Source organism: Mytilus galloprovincialis, chromosome 2 (genome assembly GCF_965363235.1).
Source record: "Mytilus galloprovincialis chromosome 2, xbMytGall1.hap1.1, whole genome shotgun sequence".
NCBI classification, from domain to species: Eukaryota; Metazoa; Mollusca; class Bivalvia; order Mytilida; family Mytilidae; genus Mytilus; species Mytilus galloprovincialis.
In genome coordinates, this window is record NC_134839.1 from 2,424,744 (window position 1) to 2,447,603 (window position 22,860).

Genomic DNA, 22,860 nt, shown 5'->3' on the forward strand with positions numbered 1-22,860 from the left:
ATCTCATTTGCATGGAAATTATTTGGGCCTTTTCACCAAGACATGATATATTGGCTTTCAAACTTTTGCTAAGTTTAGATGTATTAGTTAGTGATTAGGTGAGTTTGCGGGGAACCACTAGTGCTAGTTCAATAATATTTTGTATGCATTTGTTTAGGCATGGGTTGTTTTGCCTTGTAGCTTTAGCCATGGTTAATTGATTGAATATTTTGAAAAATTTGCATGTTAAAGTATTGCTATTTTAATTGCAACGTTTGTATTTTACTATCAAAATAACTTTAAGGCGAGACATAGAATCATTCTCATAAGAGCGTGGACAAGACCGATTCTTGGTGCGTTCGGGTTATCAATTGATTGGGTCAGATTATTAATAAGTGAACCTTCGTCTGTAACGACCACTTGTCATATCGAACATGTCATAGACATTTACGCTGTGGGGTCGCCAATGGTTCTAAAGCCCTAAATCAAACAATACAAATAACTAGCAGGGATCTTAAGCTTATGTGTTTATTAAAATGTTGAATACTTAAACTTTCTTTTTTTCTTCTCAAGCTTCTGCATGTTCTTTACTCTTTTATTCTCTTTAAATCCCTATTAGAAGGCCTCTACCAGAATGAGTGAGTGTACAATCGCTGTTATCGATAGCCGAAAACAAACAAGTTAAAGGTGAATTATTCTGTATTATTATCAACATAAGTATTGCGGTTGTCCACGCTGTTATGAAAATGATTCTTTTTTTTTTTGTGTGTTAACAGTTTACTGTACACTGTTGCAATATTACTAATCAGCGTTGCGTCTCGCTTTGTTTAACAGACAAATAAGCATAAGATCTATTTTATACATCTATTTTATACATACTGGTGATATACTACAATATTCTTTTAATTATTTATATTGTTCTCCACGTATCTGAACATCTTTAAAACATCTTATTTTCATCTTAACATCCCAAAATCTAATTTAATATAAAGGTATTTCAAATTATGTTAACAATTTGGCTGAGACAATGTCAATCTAATTTAACAGATATATCTAGCATCATGTTAGTGCTGATCCTATCTCATCTCTCTCATTATATTTCAGATAAGAGTAGGGTTTCATAGCGGTCCAGTTGTGGCTGGTGTAGTTGGTGTTAAGATGCCTAGATATTGTTTGTTTGGAGATACTGTTAACACTGCATCAAGGATGGAAAGCCACGGAGTTCCTGGTCGTATACATGTCAGTCCTCTAGCTTACAGGTGGGTAACTTATTCAGTGTGTCATCATACAGGATTTTTTATATCTTTTCTGTCGTATTATTTCACATTGCGTCAGGATCTTTTATAGCTTTCATATACAATACGATAAGGTGTTTGTCCATTGTTTAGGCCCATACTGGTATAAAATAGAATGCCTGACAAAGAATTAAGACAATCTTTTGAGATTTTCATAACAAAATAATCATCGCCAATATTTTGTAGATGCGGTATGATTGCGAATGAGACAGCTATACACCATATATATATATATATATAGTCCAAAAGACAAGATGTAATAACATATAGGTAACCGGACTTGCGGCCTTCAACAATGATCAAAATCCAATACCGTTAAGTGTAAATTTTATGAAGTTCTTATCAACAATATCTGAGTAAGACATTAAAATAAAATCTGCTCGAAATTTATAAAAACAAATGCGTATGTACAATGTACAGTTGCATTGAATTACTCATTACAGTTTGCTTATAAATGAGGACTACATATTCAGAGATCGCGGAAGGATAGAGGTGAAAGGTAAAGGTCTGTTAAATACGTACTTTCTGATTGGCCGACACGATGATTTTATGGAAGAACCAGCTGATACGTACTGTTCCCTTCCAGTTATTGGAAAGAATGGAGTTGAGATCGAGGTGATAGAAGAAGAAGAGCTTACAAAAGGACACGCTTCTGGCCAAGATGTTACAATTCTAGTTGATGATGCAGACACGAATGAAGAAAAAAATAACTTTAGTAAAAAATATGGAAAAACAAGGACTATCAGTGAAACATGTACTGTTCTTTGAGACATTATTCGATTTTAATTTTATTATATCTACAGAAGATATTTTTCTCTATTAGAATAAAATCGTAGTTTCAACATAGTATTCACATTTATTATTATAAGTAAAGGATGGAATCATATCGACACATCTGTATTACAAGCTCTCAAACAAACATCAATATCACCCCCCCCCCCTCTTAAACTTTGCACAAAAAGCCTTCCCTACAATCAGACAATCAGAATAAAGCTTCTAATAAGCAATTATACTACAAAAGGCGATTGTATTAGAACTGCGCGGACACCTATAAAATCGGGGCTACAGAAAAAAGACGTAGTTTTGACCATGTTATTGCCTGTTTGACATTAGACTGGTGGTTTTGACCAGACATTTTCGCATTCTGACAACATTTATGAATAAGAAAAGGTCACCAGAAGAGTCTCGTGTTTGCTGAATTTCTATCATAAATTAGTTTATCACACCTTATCCGCGAAACATTGGAAAAAAGCGAAAAACATCCCGAACTACCAAAAGATAGCCTAGCTGCTAATTAGATCTAGATAGTGGCTAGGCTAGCTACTCGTTCAGCAGACAAACATCTACGTAGCCCTATGTACATGTAGCTACTACGATATTGAACGCAACCCTGATTGATATCTTAGTCTTGGATGCATTTTTTTTTATTAGTTACATGTATTGGCTTTGAACAAGCTTTCTGTATAGCTGCGAGTTCTACCAGATTTGTATTTTGTGTCTATAAATCTTTTGTGTTAGTTGTTTTTGTGACTTGTGTGCAGTCTAATTAAGATACAAAACTCTGATTTCGGTATATTCCACTTCCTTGTTTGGATCTGATGAATTGAGCCCTTTTCAAATAGTTTTTTCTATGTTGTGCTATTATACAATTGTCATAGGTTAGGAGAGGGTTAGCGCGCCAGCAAGCATGTTTAACACTGTCCCGTTCTGTCTTCCCAAGTCCCAATTCAGTTGTAACTGATTTATAGTTGCTAACTTTAAGCGTCTTTTGGTCTCTGCTGGAAAGTTGTCTCATTGGCAATCATACCACATCTTCTTATTATCACCACTAGCTTTATTTCGACTAATTAAATCTTAAAAACATTAAATTCCTTGACAAAAACTCTCAATTAGGCTTCTTTCCTCTTCTCCCTGACTTGTAAAGAAAACAAAAACATTTTTTTTTCGGTGATTGTTGATTGAAAAATAGGCGGCTAATTAATTTTTGGTTCAATTGCAGAAAGTTTCCGATCGTGGCCTTGATGAATAATCAACAAATAATCATGGAGTACGTACTCGATAGAATATTGTCAATACGATAGAGCGATGTCAATTTCATCATGGAATCAGAGGTTTATTAAGGGTGAAATGAGTTTGAAATTTGGGCTATCAATGTAATTCAAGTTGCATTATGAAAACAATGCTAGGACAATGTCATAAAATATAAACTTTTGTGTATTCGACACAAAACTGGGGAAGGCGTCGATAAACCTCGCCTTTCACCAGTTTCCCAGCCTCATACAAACAAGTTTAAATTTGTCTGACTTTGAACTAATATTATATATATTTATTTGGTTATTTTTTATACTTTCCATACGTTTTTATTTGTTTATCATGTTACGTTAATTTTCTTTTTCTTTCATCAAAATTTTCCCTCCTCACTTGTGCATTGCGATTGGCGATTTCTAACGAGAATGTCGTGGCATGGCACCTGCATGCAGATAATAATAAACAATACCTTTTCAAGATTTTTATGAGATAAAGTATTTTCTTTTATGCACATGTGTTTTTTTTTCTTTTGTTCTAAAACTTAGGCATTCAAGTAAAAAAATAACATATTCATGTGTGTTAGATGACTTTTATTGGCCTTTTTCAAAACTCATTATTCATATAAAAAACTATACTTCTTTCACGATGTTAAAAAAAAACATCAAATCGTAAATAATATTTATCAAATAAATATATATAAAGAAAAAGGATGTTAATGTATATTTTTTTCAGTATTAATATAATTTGTTATATATCAAAATGATCTAATATTTTCTTTCAAAACGTTAAGTGCAAAAACGGATGTAGAACTCTTAATTTATAACTATAGTATATTTCGATTGCAGCGGTTTGTGGTCTTTACTTGAACTTGACGTGTTGTAATTTAAATATCCATCGTAAACATGGTAAATGAACCGTGTGTCGTTATTTACAGCAGATTTCAGTCAGTATGTAGCTAATGGTAATATCTTTGGTTAGCTTGCTTGTTAGCTGAACCGTGAAGTCATTGTTAGGTAAGGTAAACTTCCCTCCTTTAATAGTAGACTAGCCCAACAGATAAAGAATCTATCTCTCTGTAGGACTAAGCTACCTTAAAAGGAGGGTAGTATACCTTGCCTAACAATGACTTCACGGTTCAGCTAACAAGCAAGCTAACCAAAGATATTACCATTAGCTACATACTGACTGAAATCTGCTGTAATAAATTATTCTAAATATATGTAGACGGAAATCGATTTTATGTAGAAACAAAACGTGACAGATGGACAAGCAAGTGAAAATCTAACAACAGTAAAGATGGATGAGATATGGAAAGAGAATTCCCCCGAACCGGTTCAGGTAGGCTTTTTCTCCTCAATGTATTTAAATTATTGTCCTTTCTCAACACTTATTCATGCAGTAATATATTATAGACACACTTGCGGTTATCTGTTCGCCTTCTCTTAACATTTATTCAGTTATGTAAGAACACTTTTACAGTTATGTAAACACACATGTGGGAATTTGTGTATGTGTTCAATGAAAACAAATTCAAAATATATTTAAAACACTTCGTGGTCTTATTTTATGTTTGATTGATTGATGATTAATTAACGTACAGTGGCAAATATTTCATGCATGTTCAGGACGATCTTTATGTATGACATATGATTCATCTTTAATAGATGCAATTGTCAAGATTGATGTTGTATCAGACAAACATAGTTCATTCTATAAATTAGTTATATAATTTTTGTATGCGTCTTTTGAATGAGTATATAGTAAAAGATAAAATAGGATGACCATGCCTGACCCTATACATTTAAAGATAGAATGAAATTCAAAACAGTGTGGCTGTGGCCATTGATTGACACATTAAATTCATCCATTGACTGGGGACAATTTACATGAACGTTTGTCTGTAACGACCACTGTTCACGACGTACCTACGATAGACATTTAAACTGTGGGGTCACCAAAGGTTTCATAAAGCCTTTAATTATAAAATAATTCAAAAAATTAATCAGGAATAACCTTTATGTTTTGATTTATATAATTGATATAAATCAAAACATTGTGTTATTTCTGATTAGTTTTTCGAATTACTTTATTAAGGTGTTGAGAACCTTTGGTGACCCCATAGTTTAAGTGTCTTTAAAAAGTACATAGTGAGCAGTTGTCGTTACACACAAACGTTCACCTAAATTGTCCCAGTCAATGGATGAATTTAATGTGTCAATCAATGGCCACAGCCACACTGTTTTGAATTTCATTCTATATATTTCAGAGTGAAGAGCGAGACATGATCCTGTTTTTTCCTTTACTGTTTTTGTTAATAACTTGCGCGTAAAAATTGAAAACAATTTTTATTTTAATTTTAGTTTTTGGTTCCCATGTCACGATGTTAGTAATCGAAAATGGGTTCAAATGATTAAGAATTGTTAAATGTAGACCATTTTAATATTATATTTTAACTTTATTTTTTTAAAAGTTGCTTTTTTACAAATAATTTTTTTGGCGAAATTTTTGTTTAGAGGTCTTGATTTTTTTTTACATGTACATGTTTTGTCGATTGGTACGGCTGTTTTATTTTAAGTATTATTCTAAGTCGATTTAGAATCAGATTCAGTTTAATGTTTTTAAGTTACATGATTATATAAAGTAGGAGTATAACATAAGAACCCAATGCAAAGTGTCATACGCCTACAAAACACGTGTCACTATAAAAGTTATACAAGTATCATTCTATTGAGATTTATGAGAGCATATTTACACAAATTCATAATTTCTACCTCAAAGTTTTAGCTTATTTTTATTTTACTAACCAAATAAACATTTTTTTGAAAAAGAAAAAGAAAAATATAAATAACTGATTTAACTTATCACTAAGAATAAACAAGTAAAGTCAACCCGTTTCAACAAGACAAAAAGGAGTAAAAGATTCTGAATTTTGTAATGAAAAAAAGATTGATATAGGAATAAGCTAATGTTTGCACACAAAACTCTGTCGTCACGAATTTGTTTTCAAATTCATCGCAGGAAAAGTAACCACAGAAAAAGTAACAACAGGAAAAGTAACAACAGGAAAAGGTAACCTTTTCCTGAGTTTTGTAAAGCAAAAAAAAAAAAAAAAAAGCACAAATCGATTAACACTGTATAAAAACGCCTATCGTTTGTTTTCATGTTCATGTTAAATCATGTGTTATTGGAAATAGTATTTATCAAACCATGAAAATAACAACATCTTATACAAAATAAAGTCTCGTAATGTCAAGTTGGATCCAGAACTTCAACACGTAACTAAGGATTAAATAAATATGTCTCTAAAATCAGTTGAATAAAAATAAGTAGAAACTATTTTCTGTTACACAATACATATATTGTGGCTGTGAACAAATTTTGTCTTTATCAACAGGAAATAAGAAGAAAAAATATAATGCTTGAAAGTATATTTAATAAAACAACATACTATTAGATATATAGTATACTAACAGCACAACAGTAAATTATGTGTATTGTGCAAGAGTTCTATTGCCTCTATACTGTACAAGTACGCTTTAAGTTTTTTTGTTTTTGTTTTAATATTTTCACTGACTCGACGATATACCTCATTAATTCAATATTAGATATATTAAACTTATTAAAATATCAACATATGATCGCACATTACATGTAGGTCAATGTACACATGATGTAGTTTAGTAAAAGGAAGTTTCACTTATAAAACATGAGAAGACAATATTCTGTGTTATGCAATGTAGTAGATTTTTTTTTACTGGAAGTGCATTGTGTAATAATAAAATCATAGAAACAGTTATCTAAAAAAAAATCATAATAAGGGCTATGAAACGCGTTTAAATCACCGAATCAATCAACTGTCCATGGCAAATGTCATTCATCAATCCGAATTATACTATTGACCTTTCAGTCCAGTTACAACTTTTTTTTTACAATTCCAACATCTGTTCCATTGGTTGTAGATGAATAAATCTAGAAGGACTTTGGTACTAACATAACATGTCAGCACAATCAAAGTTTAAACTCTGCTACAAATTGTATTAAGCTGACCAAGTATTTAAAAATTAAAAAGGGAGCCCTACTGCACCTACACATTAAAAACTAGTTAAACCTGTCGTTTGCATTTTATTTTTTGTATACCTTTACCACTTTAGCCTTGCTGTGGTAGAGGTATTGAGGACCCACCCTTTTCACATATTTTGAATGTCAAATACATACCCTTTGGCTTTCATATGTTTTTTTTACAAACAATATATAACACTGGACACTTTTAATTTGCAAAACACTCATTTGCAAATCCGCCGCCGCCTCAAACAAGAGCTACAATTTCATGTATATAACCAAAATGTGCGGAATTACATGGGATTCAATAATTTCATTGGTTTTATACTGTTACTTTCATATTTATTTTGCAATTTGAATTATAAAAACATGGGATTTTCAATATCCCATGGGACAGGGCAAAATCCCATGGGATTTACCATTATCCCATGGGATTTTGGTTAAATCCCATGGGATTTTTTTTGGTCCCATGGGATTATTGTAGTCCCATGGGATATTTGTTGTCCCATGGGACAAAAAAAATCCCATGGGACTATAATTATCCCATGGGATTTTTAATATCCCATGGGACAAAATAAAATCCTATGGGATTAAAATTATAAATATATATATATAAATATAAAGTTATGTGTATGTTACAATGAATGCTGTTTGGTAGTAAAATGTTTTAAATGTATACGAGTTTTTTTTATATTTTTTATATATACATATATATAATTTTTTTTAAATTTTGTCACAAACATGTTTTTTATTTGTTTATATGACAATAAATATTATTCTTATTTTGGAATGTATAATAATAATATTTTACAGTCAAAGAATAAAGTCCTTTCACTGAAACAAAATGATGAAATTTCTAAATAAATGAAAAAATATTGTTTTGAAATCTTTGTCTTGTTTATTCTATTATGAAAAATAGAACTGAAAAAATATTTCATATTCTGACTGAATAGTTCACTCTTTTCATGAGGTAAGATTTTCTTTGTTATAGGTTCATTGCAATACTTGTATAGGCAAACAATTTGAATTATATATAACTTTGTGGTGTACATAATAGTATGCTTATAATTGCAAATTTATAATATAAACACTTTTTGTTAAAGTTTTTGCTTTCTTTATTCACAGCTTGTTATGTACAATTATTCAGTCCACTATATAAGAGTGAAGTCAATAAATAATTTCATTCACTAGAATATTCCTGCAATTCTTAGACAAAACATTTTTTCAATCTGTTCTTCAAAGATCTTCCTCTGTACATCTTTATTGAATGGAGAGATTCAAATGAGAAGACAAAGCAAGTTTATTTGGACAACAACATTCTAATATCTTGTTCATTCGTTCCATCTTTCAATTGATAATTACATTGTTGTATTTATATGATCAAGTTCTTGTGCATCAATGATCGTGATGATATGACTCCTTTTTGTTTATAGTCATCATGTTGAAATTTCCTCTTTCAAATAAATGTAGGAAAAAACATGTTCCATTTCAAATTAATAAAAAAAGTCGCACTATGGAGAAAAATATCAGCTTTAAGTTTTCCGTTCAGTATTGATCTGTGAATGATGACCATGAAAATCCAGATTTCTGACCTACAAATACACAAACTCAAAAATTATCAGTGAAGAGATCAATAAAATGGCTATTTTATCATGTTTATGATTAATATGATAAACTTTCATTTAAATATTCAAGTACTAAATTACAGAAATTGCTTAAATTTTATAATAGTTTAGTTAAAGTACAGCTTATTTAAAATTATAATAAAAAATATAGGCCACCGATGAGTTAAATAAGATATTACATTTTTAATGCCAAAAAATGGCTTTTTTGCACCAAAGGGAGATAATTTGGAGCTTTTTCAATGATATATGCATTTTAAAAGTCATCTGGGGCCAAACCGAATTGATTGTTTTGAATGATTTGGTGTACCATATGATAAAGATATCAATAAATTGAGTTATGAAAAAAAAATATTAAAACATTTTTCTGAAATTGTTATACCCTAGAGCCTCCTTAAATGTCATTTGATCTCTATTGGAGAAATGTCTCATTGGAAATCAGACTGCTAAGTGTTTCTTATTTTTAGCTCACCTGGCCCGAAGGGCCAAGTGAGCTTTTCCCATCACTTGGCGTCCGGCGTCCGTCGTCGTCGTCGTCGTCGTCGTCGTCCGTTGTCTGTCGTCCGTCGTCGTTAACTTTTACAAAAATCTTCTCCTCTGAAACTACTGGGCCAAATTAAACCAAACTTGGTTACAATCATCATTGGGGTATCTAGTTTAAAAAATGTGTGGCGTGACCCGGCCTACCAACCAAGATGGCCGCCATGGCTAAAAATAGAATATAGGGGTAAAATGCAGTTTTTGGCTTATAACTCAAAAACCAAAGCATTTAGAGCAAATCTGACATGGGGTAAAATTGTTTATCAGGTCAAGATCTATCTGCCCTCAAATTTTCAAATGAATGCGACAACCCGTTATTGGGTTGCTGCCCCTGAACTGGTAATTTTTGGGAATTTTTGCTGTTTTTGGCTATTATCTTGAATATTATTATAGATAGAGATAAACTGTAAACAGCAATAATGTTCAGCAAAATAAGATTTATAAATAAGTCAACATGACCAAAATGGTCAGTTGACTCCTTTAGGAGTTATTGACCTTTATAGTCAATTTTAAACCATTTTTCGTAAATCTTAGTAATCTTTTACAAAAATCTTCTCCTCTGAAACTACTGGGACAAATTAATCCAAACTTGGCCATAATCATCTTTGGGATATTTAGTTTAAAAAATGTGTGGCGTGACCCGGCAAACCAACCAAGATGGCCGCCATGGCTAAAAATAGAACATAGGGGTAAAATGCAGTTTTTGGCTTATAACTCAAAAACCAAAGCATTTAGAGCAAATCTGACATGCGGTAAAAGTGTTTATCAGGTCAAGATTTATCTGTCCTGAAATTTTCAGATGAATTGGACAACCTGTTGTTGGGTTGCTGCCCCTGAATTGGTAATTTTAAGGAAATTTTGCTGTTTTTGGTTATTATCTTGAATATTATTATAGATAGAGATAAACTGTAAACAGCAATAATGTTCAGCAAAGTAAGATTTACAAATAAGTCAGCATGACCAAAATGGTCAGTTGACCCCTTTAGGAGTTATTGCCCTTTATAGTCAATTTTATAACCATTTTTTCGTAAATCTTAGTAATCTTTTACAAAAATCTTTTTCTCTGAAACTACTGGGCCAAATTAAACTAAACTTGGCCACAATCATCATAGGGGTAACATGTTTAAAAAAAATGTGTGGCGTGACCCGGCCAACCAACCAAGATGGCCGCAATGGCTAAAAATAGAACATAGGGGTAAAATGCAGTTTTTGGCTTATAACTCAAAAACCAAAGCATTTAGAGCAAATCTGACAATGGGTAAAATTGTTTATCAGGTCAAGATCTATCTGCCTTCAAATTTTCAGATGAATCCGACAACCCGTTGTTGGGTTGCTGCCCCTAAATTGGTAATTTTAAGAAAATTTTACTGTTTTTGGTTATTATCTTGAATATTATTATAGATAGAGATTAACTGTAAACAGCAATAATGTTCAGCAAAGTAAGATTAACAAATAAGTGAACTTGACCGAAATGGTCAGTTGACCCCTTTAGGAGTTATTGCCTTTTATAGTAAATTTTTAACCATTTTTCCGTAAATCTTAGTAATCTTTTACAAAAATCTTCTTCTCTGAAACTACTGGGCCAAATTAATCCAAACTTGGCCACAATCATCTTTGGGGTATCTAGTTTAAAAAATGTGTCCGGTGACCTGGCCATCCAACCAAGATGGCTGCCATAGCTAAAAATAAAACATAGGGGTAAAATGCAGTTTTTGGCTTATAACTCAAAAACCAAAGCATTTAGAGCAAATCTGACATTGGGTTGAATTGTTTATCAGGTCAAAATCTATCTTCCCTGAAATTTCGGATGAATCAGACAACCCGTTGTTGGGTTGCTGCCCCTAAATTGGTAATTTTAAGGAAATTTTACTGTTTTGGGTTATTATCTTGAATATTATTATAGATAGAGATAAACTTTAAACAGCAATAATGTACAGCAAAGCTAGATTTACAAATAAGTCAACATGACTGAAATGGTCAATTGACCCCCTAAGGAGTTATTGTCCTTTATAGTCAATTTAGTTCATTATAGATAGAGATAATTGTAAGCAGCAAGAATGTTCAGTAAAGTACAAACACATTATCATCACCAAAACACAATTTTGTCATGAATCCATCTTCTTCCTTTGTTTAATATTCACATAGACCAAGGTGAGCGACACAGGCTCTTTAGAGCCTCTAGTTATATCAACCCAGCCATATTATACCTGTCTAATATCAGGAGCTTGTACATAGTTCAGTGGTTGATGTTGGTTCATACCCGTCATTTTTATTTTTCATAATTTTTTGTTTTTATAAATTAGTCTGGTATATTTGACGTTTGAATTGATGCTCTGTTTCAAATTTGGTTAGTGTTGACTTTTATAGATTACTATAACATGTATAGGGTATGGGTTTTCTCATTACTTGCAGGTCATCAATGGCCTCTAATAAGTAATTACAATGCTTACATCCACTAAATTGAACTCTGATGGATAGTTTTCTCTTTCATCATACCACATCTTATTTTAATAAATATTTAATTATTATTCAAGGACAAAATTTTTTATAACAGTGGACTTACCATTTAGGCTTTGTTGACCTCTGTAAATCTTATTTTGTTGATAATTTCTTCTGTTTATAGTTTCCCCTTTATCTTTCATGTTCTTGCCCTACACATAAAATGGTAAACATCATTTAATGACAAAAATAACTACTACATGTATTACATAATTAGTAGGCAACTGAAAATTTTGTCTTATTTGTATATAACATCAACTTACTCATCATTCTTGCTGTTCAATATCATGAATATTATCATTATTCTATGAATATGAGGTCACAGTAAAATTAACCTTGGCAGGCAGACATCTTTTTTTATATGATACCTTGTAGTCATTCCATACAACAAGTAGACCTATGCTTAAAAAATCTAAGGCCAAAATTAAAAATATGTTTGTTTCCCCTCCCCCCCCACACGGGTCAAAAATAAGCGCCCGGGTCAAAAAATTATTTTCCACAAAAAAATCGAAATTATTTTTTTCCTGAAAATAATTTGTTTCCATTTTTGGAAAGTGCTTGAAAGCAGAAGGATTGATAATCTAAATAAATGCACTCAAATTGAGCACAAACAACTGATAAGTGGCCTGGACTGGACAAGTCAAACCATTCATGTGACCATGCTATGACAATCACATCCAGTTAAAAAAAACTAGAGGCTCTCAAGAGCCTGTGTCGCTCACCTGTTAATGTGTTTACTGATGTCGGCCATCTTCGTGGGTAGGCGGGGTCATTAGACACTTTTTTTTTAAATAGATACCCTAGTATTATGATTGTGGCCAAGTTTGGTTAAATTTGGCCAAGTAGTTTTAGAAATGATTTTTATACAAGTTACAAAAATGACGAAAAGTTGTTCAATATTGACTATAAAGGGCAATAACTGCTTAAGGGGTCCTCTAACAATTTTGATCACGCTGACTTATTTGTAGATCTTACTTTGCTGAACATTATTGCTGTCTACAGTTTATCTCTATCTATAATAGTATTCAAGATAATAACCAAAAACTGCAAAATTACCTTAAAATCACCAATTTTAGGGCAGCAACCCAACAACAGGTTGTCCAATTCAACTGAAAATTTGTGAGGGGATATATCTTATTCTGATGGACATTTAAATCTTGAAAGATTTTCCCTAAATGTCTTAGTTTCAAAGATATAAAGCAAAACCTGCATTTTACCACTATGTTCTAATTTTAGCCATGTCGGCCATTTTGTTTGGTAGGCTGAGTCATCGGACACATTTTTTAAACTACAAACCACAATGATAATTGTGGCCAAGTTTGGTTAAATTTGGCAAAGTAGTTTCAGAGAAGAAGATTTTTAAAAAAGTTAAAAAAAATTATGAAAAGTTGTTAAAAATTGACTATAAAGGGCAATAACTCCTTAAGGGGTCGACTGACAATTTTGATCATGTTGACTTATTTGTAGGTCTTACTTTGCTGAACATTATTGCTTTTACAGTTTATCTCTATCTATAATAGTATTCAAGATAATAACCAAAAACTGCAAAATTTCCTTAAAATAACCATTTCACAGGCAGCAACCCATCAACAGGTTGTCCGATTCGTCTGAAAATTTCAGGGCAGATAGATCTTGACCTGATCAACAATTTTACCCCTGTCAGATTTGCTCTAAATGCTTTGGTTTTTGAGTTATAAGCCAAAAACTGCATTTTACCCCTATGTTCTATTTTTAGCCATGGCGGCCATCTTGGTTGGTTTGACAGGTCACGCCACACATTTTTTAAACTAGATACCCCAAGGATGATTGTGGCCAAGTTTGGTAGAATTTGGCCAAGCAGTTTCAGAGGAGAAGATTTTTGTAAAAGTTTACAGACGACGGACGCAGGACGACAGACGACGAACGCCAAGTGATGAGAAAAGCTCACTTGACCTTTCAGGTCAGGTGAGCTAAAAAAAACCTGCCTTCCTGGTCTGTTTACAAAGGGTAGACCCGGGGAGGGGAAACAGACATTCTTTTAAATGTGGCCTGATAAAATGACAAAACCAAGAAAACTTATCATTGACCAAAGAACAATAAAATGCGGTCATGGTTTATATATGAATCTGCCATTCAGACATGCACACCTTACAATTGTTTCATATCTACCAAATATAATCTACCTGTAACTTTAAACATATATGATAAACTGACAAAACAATGCAGTGTTTCATTGACCAATGAACCATGCATGAAAATGAGGTCAAGTTCATATAAAATATGACAGACAGCTAAGAGCATCTTACAATTATTTCATTCACTAAATAAAGGGGCCTTATTGCTTACAGTATTCGGAAAATTGACCAAACCACAAAAACTAAATATTTTAAAAGTTCCTTATACCCTTCCAATTTGTTATGGTTGTGCCTGTTCCAAGTCAGGATCCGATAATTCAGTGATTGTCGTTTGTTTATGTGTAACATATCTGTTTTTCAATTTTTTTGTACATAAATTAGGTTGTTAGTTTTCAACTTTCAACTTGGCTATCATGTGTAAAATCATACAAGTGTTGGGAAAACAGGAAGTTGTCGAGTGATGAATCTGAAAATGCATCACACGGTATAGCTGACTTATTTAACCCTGAAACCAAATTTCAGAAATCCTTCTATTGTAGTTCCTAAGGAAAATGGGACGAAAAATATTCATCGGACGGACTGACTGACGCAAGGATGGATGGACAGACAGGGGTAAAACAGTATACCCCCCCTTTTTTAAAGTGGGGGCATAATTTTAATACGGGGCTATAAAAACCCATGCAAGATGTCAAAACAAAAAGAAGTAACCTAATTCTTACTTGTTAGGGGCTATTTATTTATTGTCGGTTATACATATAACAATACAACATATTAAAGGTCTGTAGAGCTTTTATCCGACATACATATATATGACAAGCACAATACATTTGTACATAAAACATAAAGCTCATCACTGAGATAGTAGTCTCAGATAGAGGGAGGCGGGGTCAACCAAACTCCCCTATTCAATCTGAATGCAGGACAGAAAGTCACAGTCAAAAAGTCACACACTGTCACAGGACAAAAAGTCACAATTTAGTTTTGAGATTATTTTTCTTTGAACAAGAAAACACTCTTTTTGTATTTTTCTTGAAGTTTTATACATGAACATGATGTAGCAACTTTAAATTAAAATTTATTAAAAACAAATAAATCAGTGCATTAGGTTTGCGCACATTACCATTACATTTGCGCACAAAAATCATTACGTTTGTGTGCAGCTTTTGATTACATTTGCACGCATTTTTTAACGTGTAAATATAAAAAAAAAGATATAGTATGATTGCCTTTTACAGCTGACTATGCGGTATGGGCTTTACCTCGGGCTTTGCTCATTGTTGAAGGCTGTTTGGTGACCTATGGTTGTTAATGTCTGTGTCATTTTGGTCTCTTGTGGACAGTTGTCTCATTGGCAATCATACCATACCTTCTTTATATTGGCTTATGGTTGAAGGCCGTAAAGACCTCTAGTTGTTAATGTCTGTGTCATTTTGGTCTCTTGTGGACAGTTGTCTCATTGGCAATCATACCACATCTTCTTTTTTATATTATGAACAATTTCCTAAAATTAAAAATGAATATATGTAATAAAAAGAAGAAATTTCAAAATCTTTTTTCATTTATATTCAATCAATTGTCAACAAATTGTTTGTGACTTTTTGTCCTATTAACTTTGTTACTTTATGCCTGAGTTTGACATGTGTTTGACTTTTTGTCCTGTGACTTTTTGTCGGAATGTCCTGTGACTTTCTGTTTTTGCAGAAGGCCAGGGAGTGTTAAAAGATCACATGTGCAAGTTGAGAGTCAACACTTACACAGGGACTACACAATACTTTTTCAGAATGTCAGCAAAAAAGAATCACTGGTGACAGGGGAGTGTAACCAATGAATTGATCCTGAATCAGATAAGATTTTCCCGGTACGTCTAAACACCGCTCAGGAGGACCTCCTGGGTGCACACATGCAGGGCATACAAAGTGCACTCATGGCAGACCCTATATATATATATAGTCGCCGTCGTATCTGCACACATGATGGATGTATATATTCGTTATAGATCGTCATACACTTCTCATTTTAGAGTTAAATTTGCAAGCAACCTCTTAAGATTCTAAAATAATAATGCTACTAAAAATATATTATTTCCCCCAATTTTCGCAATTTTTTCGCCATATAAAATATTTAGGCGCCTTTGCTTTTAGTGAATATAAACGATGACGAGGCCTCACGAATAAATATAAATATGAAATATACTGGAACATCGATTAGCATGGATCGAGCAGCAGAGTAAACTTCCACATAAATCTCGAAGTTATTTACGCCGGATAATATAGACTGTGCTCCTGAATAAAGTTGTCAAATACATTAATTTGTGTTTTTTACTTCTACAAGAAATTTGATTCAAATGCTAATTACGCACCATTTGCTGAGCAGAGAATCATTCTAAGCCAGGAACCGTCTATACTAACTGATAACAGTAAGAATAGAAAGTCTCTGTAAAAAGGCAGTCAATACTAACAGAACTGTATTAACTTAATGATACATGTACATCAAGTTCCAGCACCTCACCAAGCACCCTTGCCTTGCATACTGAGATGGCAAACTGGTGTGTGTCAGTATTTTAATATAAAACTGCGTAGGTTCATATCGTTTGATTCAACGTTTGTTTGGTTATTTTTTAAGGATCGTTGTAAAATTATATCTAAATCTTTGTTAAAATACGATTTTAAATTGTTCAATTAACACTGGACACTTTTAATTTGCAAAACACTCATTTGCAAATCCGCCGCCGCCTCAAACAAGAGCTACAATATCATGTATATAACCAAAATGTGCAGAATTACATGGGATTCAATAATTTCATTGGTTTTCTACAGTTACTTTCATATTTATTTTGCAATTTGAATTATAAAAACATGGGATTTTCAATATCCCATGGGACAGGGCAAAATCCCATGGGATTTACCATTATCCCATGGGATTTTGGTTAAATCCCATGGGATTTTTTTTGTCCCATGGGATTATTGTAGTCCCATGGGATATTTGTTGTCCCATGGGACAAAAAAAATCCCATGGGATTTTTATTATCCCATGGGATTTTTAATATCCCATGGGACAAATTAAAATCCTATGGGATTCTAATTGTAAATATATAGATATAAATAAACAGTAATGTGTATGTTACAATGTATTCTATTTGGTAGTAAATTATTATAAGATGAATCTTTTTAATTGAATATCTTTTTTTCTTGGGAAATGTTCATTTAGCATATTGTTCTTTAACTGTTCAAAACTAAACTTTTAAACAACAAAGCAGATAATGTAAGTATCAATATATGTTTATTCATGAATTATAGAATACTTTCTTGAAACACAATTATTTGCCATTTGAAATCAATAAAAAACTCTATTGTTAGGCTTAACATACTAGTAGCTATTTAAGTAAATCTATTTTTTTTCACAATATCCTTCAACACAAAACATTAATAGTTTCTTATCATCCAGCATTGTTTGATGGTATAGTCCACTTTTTGGACATTCAGCACAGAACTTTGACATTATTGTGGTTTCAATATTTTTTTGAATTTAAAAGAACTTCAAATCATTGACTGAGTGATGAAAATAATAACTGATCCAACTTTTTTCTTTGAATTTATTCTGGTCTTGTTTCTATGTTTTCTCCATTTATTTTAGGTGGTGAATTTCAATCCTTCTGAAAAAGAACCAATAAAATCTAAAGTAATGGATTATACAAAATTGTTTTCATACATGTAGCAATAATATGATTTTCAATAAAAATAGCTATGCGGTATGGATTTTACTGATTGTTAAAGGTTGTCCAGTGTCATCAGTTGCTAACGGCCTACATCCTTTGGTCTCTGATGGAGGGTTGTCAAATTAGCAATATACCACATCTTCCTATTCTAATACCATATAACAATCAATTAATTTATTCTTCTTTATAAAATTTGGGTATTTTCCCAAGTTATATACATAATATATATATATACTGTAAATTCGGAATTAATGCAAGTTTTTTTTTATTGCGAAAAATGCAACGGAGTTGTAAACGCAATAATTTAAACTCGTATTATGAAATATTTTATATGGATTAAACAGGATTTTTCAAAATCGTAAAATTTAAAATCGCATTTATGTCTAAAATGACAGAATCGCAATAATAAATGCACGCAATAATTTATGAATTTTACAGTATAAAGATCAATGTTAAAAGTTAAAACTTTAGACAACTATAATAACATTCCATTATTCACAAGAATTTGCAATTTATTATACAACATGCAGACAACAGAAACAATATTTCTTTAAGCTTTTGAAGTTCAGACAGATTTCAATTTGTGTTTTATTTCAATGAAAAAATACCTTGAACATATTGGAAATTATAACATTGATACAAACAAAATATGTATGTTTTATCCTTTTTTTTTGTGTTGTTGGCTTGCTGTTTCATTTTAATATACATTTAAACATACATCAATAATCTTCTTCTTTATTAAAAGTAAAAATGGGATATTTTTGATTTTGATATCCCAAAACATTATAGTTCTATCACATAACTTATTACCAAGTTCAAAAACACCAATGTGTTTGATATTAATTTTAAGACATGTATAAATGTTCCAGACCATATCAGTATTCGGATCTAATTTTTATGGTCCAGAACTTACAGTCCCACCATATGTGTACAGTCAGACCATTTAAGTATACTTGTACTGTCTGGTACCAGCTCAACCAAACCTGTGTTTTTATTTTAACTGCAATTAAACTTTTTGTATTAATCTATTAAAGATTTCAGTTATGTTGATCTGTACTGTACATTTGTTTGTAATAAACTTGACCAACTTCTTAAAATTGGGCAGACTGTATGCGTACAGTCCAAATACTTGTTTGTTCTGGAACATAAACATGATTAACAAGCATTTGGCAGGATGTCATGCTAAAATCCCATTAATATTAGTACTAAATTTTGAGTATATACATGTAAATCCACAAGTTACTTACTGAAATTCATGGTGAACACTCACCAAAAACTTACAATTTAGAGGAAAGACTGGAAAGATGAATGCACTAACACTATCAAAACAGAGCATAAAACTTACCGAAAAACAAGATGTTTTACATTTATCCAGGAGCAGGATAATTGAAAAGTTGTTTTTTTCTTTCTCTGCTGTCCATCATATAACCTTTGAATTCATTCATGCAAAATATGAAAATCTGCAAAGGTAAGACCTAGAACCTCAATTGCAACTTATCCACATTTTGAATTTTGAACTGCATACTTGTCCTTTTCATCTTGCTGACAACCTAAACATAAAAAAATGATAAAAACATAATTCTAGATTGAATTTGTGTTTTTATTTTTGTTGGTACATGTACAAACAATTTTCCCAACTTTAAAACGAAAACATCATCACCAAAGAGGAGGTCATACTAACCTCCGAAATATTTAAACAAACCGAAATTATTACTTGATTAAGATCTTGTCGTAAATTAATGGCATAGATACTCTTATTTTTGAAAACTTGATGTCTATTGCATACTTATATTCCTTTGTACGAGAGTATGCATATTAAGATGGACTCCATGGACTTTAATGTAAGCATGATTAATTTTACAGTCACTGACAGTTTTTCAGCTCTATGTGTACATTTTGAGAGAATCTTGCAATACTGTATATTCTGATATTCAGAACTTATTGTGAGGTTTTTATTAATACAACTGAAAGCTGTATCTCGTTTTCATTTCTGATACATATTTATGAGCTGAAGACCAGTGCCGAATTTTTCTCACTGCATTGAAGACCCATAGGTGACCTTCGGCCGTTGTCTGCTCTTTGATTGGGTTGTTGTCTCTTTGTCAAATTCCCAGTTTCCACTTCCCATTTTATATCATGTATGCTGATTTTTCTTAAATTACAATATTCAATCATGCAATTTTGTCTATTATTGAAAATACGATAAGCAAAAATAAATGCACAAAAAATTTAACATTGTTATATATATGTAAAAGACTTTTTTTTTAAATTCAAAACAGTTGCCTACACTGTTAATTTCCTTGTTTGATTTCATATTTTTAAAGCCTTTATAGCTAGCTAGATGGTATGCCGGGGCGGATCCAGCCATTTTAAAAAGGGGGGTTCCCAACAAAGGATGATCCTTTATTCATTTGATTTGTTTTATTGTCTCATACAAGAATATATATGGTTTGACGGTGGGGATCAGGGATCCTGAAATTTTTTCACCTAACCACTGGATGACAGGGGATCTCAACCATTTAAAAGTTTCTCAAACATGTGGGGGTGGGGGTGAACCCCATGGACTCTCCCTATATTTCCTTTGATTTGTTTTATTGTTCTATACAAGAATATATAAATATGGTTTAGGGGTGGGGATCTTGACCGTTTACAAGTTTTCAAACTAGAGGGGGTGGGACTTCACTTTTATTTTATTTCATTATTAATTTTATTGTCCCCGACAAGAATATATATGGTTTAGGGGTGGGGATCTTGATCGTTCACAAGATAATAGCACATTCTCAAATTGAACAGAGTGGGGAAACCCCAAAGACCTCCTTTTAATTTCATATGATTTGTTTTATCGTCCCATTCAAGAATATATATGGTTTAGGGATGGGGATCTGGACCGTTTACAAGATAATAGCATATTCTCAAATTGAAAGGGGTGGGGATTACCTCCCATGGACTCACCCTTCCTTCTTTCTTCCCCCCGAAATACCTTTTAATAAGCCCCAATGCACAGATAGTTCACAGTATTTTCCCTTGATTTACACTAAAGAATATACACTATACAGGTGTAATTTTTTTTTTAAAAGATAATACAACTGAAGACCACCATGACCACAGTGGTGGATCCAGAATTTTTCATAAGTGGGGCCCACCGACTGCCTAAGAGGGGCCTGCTCCTGCCATGACTCAGTGATTCCATATATAATCAACCAATTCTTTTCCCAAACAGGGGGCCCTGAACTCCTGATTCCCCCCTTTTTTTTTCCTCATTTCAATCACCCTGATATAAATTTAGTTTTATCACTTACAATAGGAATGGTTTGAATTCCTCAATAATTCTTATATACCATTAATATCAACATATTTCATTTTTGATAAATGAAAGGCAAAAGTTTTCTATGGGTAGAAATGGATAGTGGGAAGCTTTCAGATTCACACCATGCCGGTGGCTGTGTTCAAAGTGCTGGGTTTTTATGACCCTCGTTGTTTGCGGACTAACTATTTAGGCCAGTGGTGGATAATAGTGTGCGTGTTTTAATCTTCTATACCTTCTTAATCAATATATTCAAATACTGACGGCAAGTGTTGTAATGATGTATCAATGTCTTTTTGAAATCACCGTGCTATTTACATGTGGGATCGAGAATGCAGGGGAAGGAAACTTGTCAATTATGTTTATTTCTAAGCCAAAATAAAATGAGCCGCCGTAAAATTAACCTTGGGTAATAACAGTGCATGTAAGGCTCGTCTCGGAGGGGTGTCTTTTTTTCTGTCTTCTTTTTATGCCCCACCTACGATAGTAGAGGGGCATTATGTTTTCTGGTCTGTGCCTCCGTTCGTTCGTCCGTTCGTTAGTCCTGTTTCAGGTTAAAGTTTTTGGTCGAGGTAGTTTTTGATGAAGTTGAAGTCCAATCAACCTGAAACTTAGTATATATGTTCCTTATGGTATGATCTTTCTAATTTTAATGTCAAATTAGAGTTCTTACCCCAATTTCACGGTCCACTGAACATAGAAAATGATAGTGCGAGTGGGGCATCCGTGTACTGGGGACACATTCTTGTTTTAGTTATATTTTTAATAACTTACACTTTTTTCCATTATTCTCTTTCTTTCACTATTCTTTATTCCTTTTTTTTTGTCCTTTGTTCTCTATTCTGTTAATTCACATCCATACCCTCTTATGTGTATGTGGACTTACTGTAGTTTATTTTTTAGTTCTGGCAGAGATATTAGATACAATATATATGTCTCTGGTTCTGGTATTATGCGATAAGTCAATTTCTTTTTCATGCAGTGTCATGAAATATAATGGTTTTATGCATATCAGCCAAGATTGTGCGCAACATTTTAATAAACAATTCAACACTATATACACGTTATGTGAATTTTATTAAAATCGATGAAGAACATGAATTTGGCAGCTAGTGCCCCTTAAACAGGTAAAGTTCAATTAACAAATTCTGATCTACTGGCATTCAACACCAAATTACTTACTTGCTGTATATTGATAAATGTGATTGATAAATGTGATTGTATATTGTCAATACCTCAACATCGAGAATACGTCATGTGAGGTGTTGGTCGCTACGTTTGATACGGGGTCAAAGGTTGCGGCTTCGAGACAGAGAAAAACATCCAGGTAAAAAGTGTAGAATTTTGTTTTTGAAAATTTGAGTTGTAAATTTTCCTAAAAAGTACTTAATTCCGTTTATCTAATTGTAAATTTTCCTAAAAAAAGTACTTATTTCCGTTCATCTATTATGGGTATAAACTAAACTAAACAAGAAAAGTATTAGTAAACAGACAGAAAGTCCGACGTTGAATTAATTATTTTACAATTAATTGTTTAAATATATGAGAGAATGTTTTAGGCGAATTTTCTTTAATTACAGATAAATGTATTTTAGGTTCAGGAAATGATTTATTCTTCGGGTACGTCTAAACAACCGCTCAGGACCTCCTGAGTGCACTCAGGACATACAAAGTGCACTCAGGACCCATTACCGTAATCATATCT

General features: G+C 32.4%; 2 protein-coding genes and 2 long non-coding RNA genes across 5 annotated transcripts in view; 2 read left to right on the plus strand and 2 right to left on the minus strand.

The window, feature by feature from the left end:
* Nucleotides 1–2,116, plus strand: part of LOC143061967 (guanylate cyclase soluble subunit beta-2-like) — a 135,596-nt gene extending 133,480 nt beyond the window's left edge. The window contains exons 9-10 of the mRNA XM_076233824.1: nucleotides 1,084–1,238; nucleotides 1,718–2,116. Coding sequence (XP_076089939.1) covers nucleotides 1,084–1,238; nucleotides 1,718–2,042 — 480 coding nt within the window. The 3' untranslated portion in view covers nucleotides 2,043–2,116. The remainder of the gene's footprint in view (nucleotides 1–1,083; nucleotides 1,239–1,717) is intronic.
* Nucleotides 2,117–4,506: 2,390 nt separating this feature from the next.
* Nucleotides 4,507–22,860, plus strand: part of LOC143062677 (uncharacterized) — a 41,083-nt gene continuing 22,729 nt past the window's right edge. Inside the window, exon 1 of the mRNA XM_076234410.1 lies at nucleotides 4,507–4,640. Coding sequence (XP_076090525.1) covers nucleotides 4,599–4,640 — 42 coding nt within the window. The 5' untranslated portion in view covers nucleotides 4,507–4,598. The remainder of the gene's footprint in view (nucleotides 4,641–22,860) is intronic.
* On the minus strand, nucleotides 8,237–15,959 carry LOC143062675 (uncharacterized). Its single transcript, XR_012974807.1, has 3 exons — nucleotides 15,891–15,959; nucleotides 12,087–12,174; nucleotides 8,237–8,953 (listed from the first exon to the last, which is right to left on the minus strand). It is a non-coding gene; the product is annotated as an uncharacterized LOC143062675 (long non-coding RNA).
* LOC143062674 (uncharacterized) lies at nucleotides 17,397–22,545 on the minus strand. 2 transcript variants are annotated; one of them, XR_012974806.1, is made up of 3 exons: nucleotides 21,391–22,545; nucleotides 19,197–19,311; nucleotides 17,397–17,788 (listed from the first exon to the last, which is right to left on the minus strand). It is a non-coding gene; the product is annotated as an uncharacterized LOC143062674 (long non-coding RNA). The 2 variants fall into 2 exon arrangements; XR_012974805.1 differs by lacking the exon at nucleotides 21,391–22,545 and having other exon boundaries at nucleotides 19,197–19,332.